Consider the following 9,749-nt stretch of genomic DNA (forward strand, 5'->3'; position numbering starts at 1 on the left):
GTCCTACTGCAGAAGGCTGCCACAAGTCTGGTGTCTACTACAGAAGGCGGGTTCTCACATCCTGCTGAGTCTGTCTCCTAGCCTGACGAGCCAGACCCACATTAAAATGTAGGGTCTGGGCACTCACCGTTCGCAGTGCTCAGTCCGAGGGGCTGGATAATTGGTTGTCTTTCAAATTCCCCTCTGCACGTTAATAGGACAGCTGCCTGAGTCCCATGCGTCTTCCCACCAGCGGAGCTAGTTGGCTAGTTCAAACTTTTGCCATCTTAAAACAAGCTTAACTTCGTGGTCACACTGTTGGCCAACAGCAACATCCATCTTCTTTGTTTTCTAGTAGCAGGGAATTCAAGCCAAACCGTTTAACTCTGCCATCAATCATTATGTTAAGCCCGCCTAACGACTCTATACCACGATTTGATTGGCCTGATAGAAGTTTAATTTTTCGAGCTCACAAGCCAACGGAGAGTTGCTAGACTAACCCTGGAAGCAAATGTAATTTTCTGCTGCTAGGGTGCGTCTAGATTTCTAGACTATCTGTCTCCTATCCTTCTGCAGAAAGCTGGGTCTTGTGTCCTACTCCAGAAGGCTGCATTGAGTCTTGCGTCCTACTGCAGAAGGCCTCTTATTGGAGGGGGGTTTAGTGCTTTTTACTTTAAATTTCATATTAAATGCAAGACAATTTAGTCTTGTTTGTATGATCCATTTCCTATCACAACTAAGCAGTAACAGTAGTACACATCTGAGCTGCAGTGCATCTCAGACATCAGAGTCAGTGTCAGGATCAGTCCAGACAGACCAGGGGCCGGTCTGTGTGAGGAATGCGAGACCGCTGGTGTCATGAAGGCCCAGGATATCAGCAGCAAGACAGACACAGAGCTGCCATCTACTGGCCCATGGCAAGAACTGCAACAGAAACTGCCTGGCAGTGAAAACATCCACAGAGGTTGTGGTCGGTTGGGTAGTCAAAAACATTACAGCCTTTGTCCTTCCCTAAGCACTTTTCCTTCAATCAAAACATCATGAGATCAGGGGCAGATGTAATTCATGAAGCCACCACAGCGCTAAGAGAATCTGACTGTATTTAGCCCAAGGGTGAAAACCTGTGGCTAACCCTAAACCCTAACCTAAGGCGACCCCTAACCCATTTCCTATCACAACTAAGCAGTAATAACCTGAGGTGACCCCTAACCGAACCCTAACCCTAACCGAACCCTAACCTGAGGCGACCCCTAATCCTAACCTTAGGCGACCCCTAACCGAACCCTAACCCTAACCTGAGGCGACCGCTAATCCTAAACTGTGGCTAACTCTAACGCTAACCTGAGGCGAACGCTAACCCTAACCTGAGGCTCGCCAGCCTAATGCAACACTTTTCCTGTGCGTCTCATGGATGTTCTCATTTTTTCTTGAACTTAGCAGATTTTTTGCTTTCTATTTCTTATAAATCAAAATGCATTTCAACATTTGACAATACTGCCATTAATATTTTAATTGAAATCATTTTAATGCCAGCCTAGCACTTGAATACTAGTTTTTCTTTGTATTTAACTTTTCTACTTGATTAATCGGTAGTAAAATAAATGAGACCCAACTGTAGAAGCAGAGATGATTTAATCCACAGAATGTCACAGAGAGCACTGAAAACCACACAATATGTACAGGAGCAAAACATGACTCGTGAAAAATAAAATCAGACCCACAGGAGCAGAGCATGACTCATGGGTTAAATCAGACTAACAAGAGTAGAGCATGACTCATGGATAAACAATCAGACTTACAGGAGCAGAGCATGACTCGTAGATAAAATCAGACTTACAGGAGCAGAGCATGACTCGTGGAAAAAAAACAGACATAGGAGCAGAGCATGACTCATGGAAAAAATCAGACCCCTAATTCTACTAAAGGGGAGTTGACTGCACTAGGAGGGCTTCTATCTGAATGAAGGGAGGATGCTCTTATGTCTCAGGAAAAAAAAGCTTGACTGAGGGTTCAGCCCGGTATCTAATCCTCTGTATTAGCCTTGTTTAGGGGGCAACCATTGTGTCAACCAAAACGAGACTAGGGTACACTGACTGTATCATTAATGCATTTTCGCCACCTTCGACTAATGGGAAATCTGCCCCCAACATGTGTAATATGTGTGTGTTGGTGTATGAATTTGTGTGTGTGTGTGTGTGTGTGTGTGTGTGTGTCTTTTAGCCCCTCAGTCCGACCAGCCCCTCCCCACCTTCCCCGTCTGACTCCTCTCCTTCCTCTGAGTCACTCATCTCCACGGCGATGCGCCGGGACAATATGGCTGCCACATCGTTTCCGATTGGTTGGCGCTTTGCTCTCAGCTCCTTTTGCTCTTGTACCTTCTTCAGCTGAATACCTGTGCACAAACACACACACACACACACACAAAGATCATACACACAGTGTACTCTCACACAAACCAACACATATATACACAAAGATGACACACTCACACAGAAAAACGCACTCACGCTCACACAAACACAGAAAGATTATACACGTACACACACACACATACACATGCACACACATACACAGACAAACACGCTCACACACACACACACACACACACACACACACACACACACACACATAAACATACACTTACCCACATACACACACACACACACACACACACACACTTTTGAACTTACCAACACGTATTGCTGCCAGCAGGTCACTTCGAGCATCACTGGTTACCATGCCAATGCCTGTTGGCAAAGGCGGGACAGGGGGAGGAGCTGGAGGAGGCGCCATGGCAACAGCTGCTGTATTAGGAGGAGGAAGAGAGGATGAAGAGGAGGATAGAGGGAGAGCAAGGGATGAGGATGGTGAGAGAGGGAGAGAGGGAGCGAGGGATGAAGAGGGAGAGAGAGGGAGAGGGGGAGCGAGGGATGGAGGAGGAGAGGCAAAAGCTGTGAGAGGAGAGGGGATGATGGGGGGGAGGAGTGGCGGAGGGAGAGGAGAAGAGCTGGCGTAGTACTCCATCATCCTGGAGAGAGAGGGAGGGATAGAGAGAGAGGGAAGGGGAGGGATGGAGAGAGGGAGGGAGAGAGAAAGGGGGGAGGGAGAGATAGGGAGAGAGAGAGGGAGGGATGGAGAGAGAGAAGTGGAAGGGGAGGGATAGAGAGAGAGAGACGGAGGGAGAGAGAAAGGGAGGGATGGAGAGAGAGAGGGGGAGAGGGCGAGAAGGATGGAGAGAGGAAGAGAGGGAAAGAGTTGAGAGAAAAAACAAGCAGAGAAAACATTTTCATGAACAGTTGTCTGTATCTCTTTGCCTTTGGATATTCACACCTCACTTCTCCCTCTGATATGACACACACACACACACACACACACACACACACACACACAGAAACAGAAACACACATATAGGCACTTACCCGTAATCAGCAGGTGGAGGAACAGCGCTGCCGCCATTCACGGTGGAGTTCCGAGTTTGGACATGTGTGTTTGTTTGAGCCGGCGTGTGTGTGTTTGTTTGTGTCAGTGTGTGTGGGGGGGGATTCTGCACAGCTGTGTGTGGGGTGGGGCGGCGCTGTACAGGTGTGTCGCGGTACACCACAGCAATGCTCACCTCCCCACCTATACTATGGTACTCATGCTCCACCCTCTGGGGCGGGGGCGGGTGCTGATTGGTCAGAGATGGCTGGGGAGGCCTGTGATTGGTCATGATGGGCTGAGTGGCAGGGAAATCTGGGAATGGAGGCCTGTGGAGAGACAGAGAACATGATAAACACCCAATATCTATGCTAAAAGAAACTGACAATGCAAATCGCACACACACACACACACACTCACCTGCTCTCCCCTGCGAACCACACAGTTGCTGCCATTGTGTGTGTGTGGTGGCCAGGCCGCACACGTGTGTGTGCGAGTGTGTGTGCGTGTGCATGAGCGAGTGTGTGTGCGAGTGTGTGAGCACGGTCTGGGCGCAGCTCTTTGTCCAGAGCCAACCTGTTCCACTCCTCCCTGCGATCCCTCACTTTCCGCACCCTCTTCACCTCCCGCGGCAAAGTCCCATGCATCCCTCGCTTCTGCTCCTGATGGAGAGGGAGAGAGGGGGATAGAGGGAGAGGTGGAGAAGAGGAAGAGAGGGATGAAGAGGAAGATAAGGGGAGGGATAAAAAGGAAGAGAGGAGAGAAGTGAGTTAAAATATTTGTTTGTCCAGCAACAAACTAGCATAATGTGGCACGTGTTATATTTTGTGATTTAACTGGCATATGTGGCACATGTTAAATTTAGTGATTTAATTAGCATATGTGGCACGTGTTGAATGTTGTGATGTTTTCACCAGCAGGCTCCAAGAGTTGAGAGAGAATCTGAGGAGCGAAAAAGAAAGAGAGAAAGAGAGAGGTGCCCTACCCTCTGTCGCCTTCTCTCTCTTCTCTTCTCCTCTGTGGCCAGCATCATCCTCTCTTTCCACAGGTCAAAGAAGTAGGAGGGGTCTGAGTACAGCTTCAGAGCGTCCACTCCATCCTCCCTGAGAGAGAGAGAGAGAGAGAGAGAGAGAGGGAAGGAGGGAGAGAGAGACAAATAGAGAGGAAGAGAAAGAGGGAGGGAGGGAGAGACAAATGCAGAGGAAGAGAGAGAAGGAAGGAGAGAGGAAGAGAGAGGAAGAGAGAGAGACAAGAGAAAGAGAAGGATGCCATGGGGTCATTATCGGAATTAAATTACTGATGAATGTTTGGTTGAGTAGAACTTCAGGGACAGCAGGTTGAGTGCTGTATTCGTGTTGTTGTTTTTCTGTTCATTCATTCTAAAGTGGCATTTGTGATTAGAAAGTTGTTGCTATGACAACGTAATTCCCCAGCCACCTGCCTCTGCTCTGAGTGCTCTTGTAATATCATTAGCATAAACCCCACCCCCATTCCACCCTCACTCCACCCATCCTGCCTCACCTGTACTGGGTCAGCGCACCGAGAGGAGGGGGCTTGTCGCTACGGCGATACATCTGAGTGATGGGAGTGGGGATGCTGGCCTTGGATACCAAATGCTGGTCCTGAGCTGTGCAGCTGTGGAAGGCTTTACGCAGGTGGATGTCCTGGAGAGAGACTGAGAGAGAGACAGAGAGAGAGAGAGATGAGCAGGTACACAGATTAACAGACAGAAAGACAGATAGACAGACAGACAGACAGATAGACAAGCAGGTAGTTGTGAAATTCCTTCTTATAGGTGGATGTTCTTGAGAGAGACTGAGAGAGAGAGAGACGAGCAGACAGACAGATTAACAGACAGACAGACAGACAGATAGGCAGCTGTGGAAGGTTTTACATAGGGGGATTTCCTGGCGAGGAACTGAGAGAGGGAAAGAGAAAGATGAGCAGACAGACAGGCAGGCAGGCAGGCAGACAGACAGACAGGCAGGCAGGGAGACAGGCAGGCAGACAGACAGACAGGCAGGCAGGGAGACAGGCAGACAGGCAGGCGGGCAGGCAGATCTGCTCACCCTCCTCCACGCTGGAGTCCAGCTGCGTGACCTTGGCAGCCAGGCGGTCGATGCGGTCCTGCAGGGAGACAGTCCGCAGGTAGAACACACTGGCCTCCTGGAAGAGCTCTGCAAAGATGTCCTCCGCATGCTTACCTGCAATACAGACACACACACACACACACACACACACACACACACACACACATAGATGTCCGCTGCCTGTTTACCTAGAGTGCATACACACACCCCCACACACACACACAAACACACATCGCTCATATACTGTAGATATATGTCTGATATAGATATGTCTGACTATCCAGATATGTTACATATGTATCAGGTCATAGGTCAGGTCATCAGGTCTCATATAGATGCCTTGCCTTGTATATCTGCAGTGCACACACACATGCACATACACACACACACACACATACACACACACATACACACACACACACACATACACACACACACACACACACACACACACACACACACACACACACACACACACACACACACACACACACACACACACACACACACACACACACACACACACACACACACACACACACACACACACACACACACACACACACTTGCCAGATGGGACAGTAAATTGCACTCCCCCAGCTTACCTGTTGTTTGAATTCCCCCATGTGAAACAAATAGCCAGTAAGAGAGATAGAGATGTTTCTAACAGCACGGCCATGCTGATAATGCGTACCTCACAATGCCAGTGATACGTACAGAACTAATACCATCATTAGAGTAATAATGGATGCTTTTTTGCTTGATGTTGTTATGCAGTTCATTGCATTAAACTTATTGCTAAATTTACTCCTGTTTTTTTTGGTCTGCTGTTATCCAATGTCAAGTAAATGTGCAAATTCATTCACTTAATACCTTATAACTATAATATCATCACATAATTGCTATTGGTTTGGGTGAACGCGCTTCAGTCAGTGAATATGATGACTTTGATGTTGATACAGCACATGAGCACAGGGTTACAGCATTGAAGGATGAACTAGTTTTCTTTTTTCCTGCCCCTATCTGTCCCTTTAGATGCTAAGCCACATGCAGAGCTTAATCCCACTCGACTACACACACACACACACACACACACACACACTTCCCAGATGTCTGGGGACACTCACTTTCTGTCATGCTGTATGTAATCTGTCTTTCCCTCTATCTTTCACCACTCACACACACACACACGCACGCACGCACGCACGCACACACACACACACACACACACACACACACACACACATACCAGATGTCTGGGACATTCACTTCCTCCCATGCTGGGTATAATCTCCTCTCCTCTCTCTTTCTCTCTCTCTATCTCTCTCTCTCTCTCATAGACAGATACACCCACACCCACAACAGAGTGTGCTCCCCATTGGGGGAATCAGTCAGCGCTGAGTTCCATTCTGTACAGACCAGAGACTCAAACACAATGCACAGAGAACGCCCAGACCACAGTGATGCTGCCGCAAGGAACTAAAACACAACAACAGCATTTTAACAGAATAGGACGTAAGTGCACGACTGGCTGGTTTCTACTGGTTACTCCTGTGAGATACTCATGCTGACTGGACTCCAATGGGACAGTATCACACCACTAAATCAATCTAATATCATTAACACGCAGCTTAATGAATCTAACATTAGCACAGCTCTTAATTAAGTCATAGGCATATTATCATTTAATTCCCTGGCTCTCTGCTGATGTTGATTACAACACTCACAGTCTCTGTCTTTCTCTCTCTATCGCTTTCTCCATCTATCCCTCCCTTTCTCTCTCCATCCTTCTTTCCATCTATATCCCTCCCTTTCTCTCTCCATCCTTCTTTCCATCTATCCCTCCCTTTCTCTCTCCATCCTTCTTTCCATCTATATCCCTCCCTTTCTCTCTCCATCCTTCTTTCCATCTATATCCCTCCCTTTCTCTCTCCATCCTTCTCTTCATCTATCCTTCCCTTTCTCTCTCTATCCTTCTCTCCCTCTCTATGCCCCTCTGACTCTTTCTCTCTCCCTAATTCTTAACTCGTGTCTCATACAGTATTGGCTTCCTTTAGGATTCATTCTCTAACCCTTAAAGGAATGTTGGAAAATGAATGTTCTAAAGAATATCTGGGGTCATTGAATTAAACATAGAATTTTATAACCTTGAATTGTTGCTTATGTTAGAATGTTCCATGTTCATAGAAGTGGGAGTATGTCTGACAAGCTGTCAAGGTGTGTTCATGAGTGTGTGTGTGTGTATGTGTGTGTGTGTGTGTGTGTGTGTGTGTGTGTCTTACTCAGACTGCTGAGCTGGCGTATGATGGCTGATAGCGTTGCGTTGTTCACACACTCCAGCTCAATCTCAATGCATTCTGGGATTTCTGTCCTGCATACATGATGAGGCTCCACGCTTCTTTTCAGCATCGGCATGGTGACACACACACACACACACAAACACACACACACGTGCTCTGTCTCTCTCTATCTCACACACACACACACACACACACACACACACACACACACTACGGTGTTGACAACCTGCAAGAGACAGAGATACAGTACAAAGGTCTCTGTGTGTTCTTGCTTTAAGCATTCCGCTTGGTGTACTCTCTCTCTATCTGTTGACTCTTGGCTTTTTCTTATCCTCTTTGCCAGGTTTCTGGGGCCATTGGCAAAACCACACACGCATAACAAACACATCTGAGCTTTTATGCAAAAAACAAATCCCACTACATAATGACTCTTCTGACAGACACATGACACATCAAATGTAAAATTCATAAATGCAACCATCACAACTGACCTATGATCTGACAGTGTCAACAAATTATGACAGGTTTATGACAGCATTTTAATATTGAAACCTCCCGTGATTTCCCAAATACCTCATTCATAACAAAGCACACATTCAGATATCATTCAAAATTGGGTGTAAAATTAATTTTACGTACCCAGTCAGGTTTTCTTCAGCTGAGCACGGTCTGATAGGTTGAATGTCCAGACACAGCATGCACGACCACTGACTGACATATCTAGTCTCTTAATCCAGTTTGGGGCGGGGATTGGGGGATTGGGGAGATGTCTGACGGCAGAATTGCCATTCTGCAGATTAAATATCATACACCAATAGGGATGAGTGAGTCCATTTGAGTGACAGCAGACCTGATAGAGATGGCTAGGGGGGAGTGGTGGAGCTGAAGGCTTGATGGATCTCTCACTCTCTCTCTACTTGTGTGTGTGTGAGAAGTGAGAGGGAGAGAGGAAGACTATTCAGATCTACAACACTAAGAACAGATGGTTCTTGCCTAGACATAAAACTGTTGGTTTGTTAGGAAAATGTAGAAGAATTCAAAGATAAACATAGAGATAAATATATGTTAGTTTATTTGTGCAACCTTTTCTTAGGAGGTTAGCCCTATAGAGAGAAACTAACGAGAACAAATCGTGAACCTAATCTCCTTCCAGCAACACATTAATGGGTCTTTAATCCGTCTTAATGTAAACATTTACAACAGATTGTGACCCCGTTCATTTTACAATCCCATGCCGTGACCTCACTTACTTAGTGTGTTGACACAACATCACTGCTTATAAGTACCTCTTATCCAGACGCATTAAAGGAGTTTCATAAATTGAGGGCTGACAAGGACAATAAATATATCAAGTCACATTTGATAGAAAGATTAAAACATCAGGTAGACAAATAGAGCTACAGACAAAGATAGATCTACAGAGAAATAGATAGATTACATACATACATACATACATACATACATACATACATACATAGGCCTACAGTATATACGCATAATGACTATACCAAAGTCCTTTTGGGCAAGTCCCTCCACTCCGCGGCCATACTGCAACGCTTTTTGGGCACTTATCGGGCATCCATTTCGGCAGAAATGCGCGTGCGCAAGGCTTCACGACACCAATCTTGGTCCAGCGGCAAGATCACAACACATGATTGACACGATGTCTTCACAACACACCACATTATTGGCTCAATGTATTCACAACACACCATATGATTGGCTCAATGTATTCACATCACACCACATGATTGGCTCAATGTATTCACATGTCGACATTTTGCTGCGGAAGGGGTGTGATATGTGTAGACAACTGCCATATTGGCGTTACAAACTAACCCCATGCATTTCTATGGAGGATTTTTTGAGTGCTGTGTTTCCTCATTAGAACACGTCTCTGACTATACTATATACTATAATGTAATGTCCATAGGGGCCACTGGGTGGCAGAAACCTTGCTTCC

The 9,749-nt window shown here is 46.5% G+C and overlaps 1 protein-coding gene across 1 annotated transcript; it reads right to left on the reverse strand.

Moving 5' to 3' along the window:
• Positions 1 to 1,592: 1,592 nt before the first annotated feature.
• LOC125290892 (wiskott-Aldrich syndrome protein family member 3-like) lies at positions 1,593 to 8,444 on the reverse strand. Its single transcript, XM_048237317.1, has 9 exons — positions 8,426 to 8,444; positions 7,769 to 8,012; positions 5,466 to 5,600; positions 4,918 to 5,071; positions 4,382 to 4,499; positions 3,817 to 4,058; positions 3,399 to 3,725; positions 2,670 to 3,007; positions 1,593 to 2,371 (listed from the first exon to the last, which is right to left on the reverse strand). Exons 2-9 carry the CDS (start codon positions 7,899 to 7,901, stop codon positions 2,196 to 2,198), a joined length of 1,623 nt encoding a protein of 540 aa, XP_048093274.1. The 5' UTR covers positions 7,902 to 8,012; positions 8,426 to 8,444; the 3' UTR covers positions 1,593 to 2,195.
• Between the last annotated feature and the right edge of the window lie 1,305 nt (positions 8,445 to 9,749).

Source organism: Alosa alosa, chromosome 2, assembly GCF_017589495.1.
Source record: "Alosa alosa isolate M-15738 ecotype Scorff River chromosome 2, AALO_Geno_1.1, whole genome shotgun sequence".
NCBI classification, from domain to species: domain Eukaryota; kingdom Metazoa; phylum Chordata; class Actinopteri; order Clupeiformes; family Clupeidae; genus Alosa; species Alosa alosa.

Excerpts from the sequence above, each read along its gene's own strand:
- LOC125290892 (XM_048237317.1), bottom strand. The coding sequence starts at position 7,901 with ATGCCGATGCTGAAAAGAAGCGTGGAGCCTCATCATGTATGCAGGACA. Across the intron at positions 4,500-4,917 it reads GGTGCGCTGACCCAGTACAG|GGAGGATGGAGTGGACGCTC; the intron begins GTGAGGCAGGAT and ends TCTCTCTCTCAG. Across the intron at positions 2,372-2,669 it reads GCTGGCAGCAATACGTGTTG|GTATTCAGCTGAAGAAGGTA; the intron begins GTAAGTTCAAAA and ends GTTTGTGCACAG.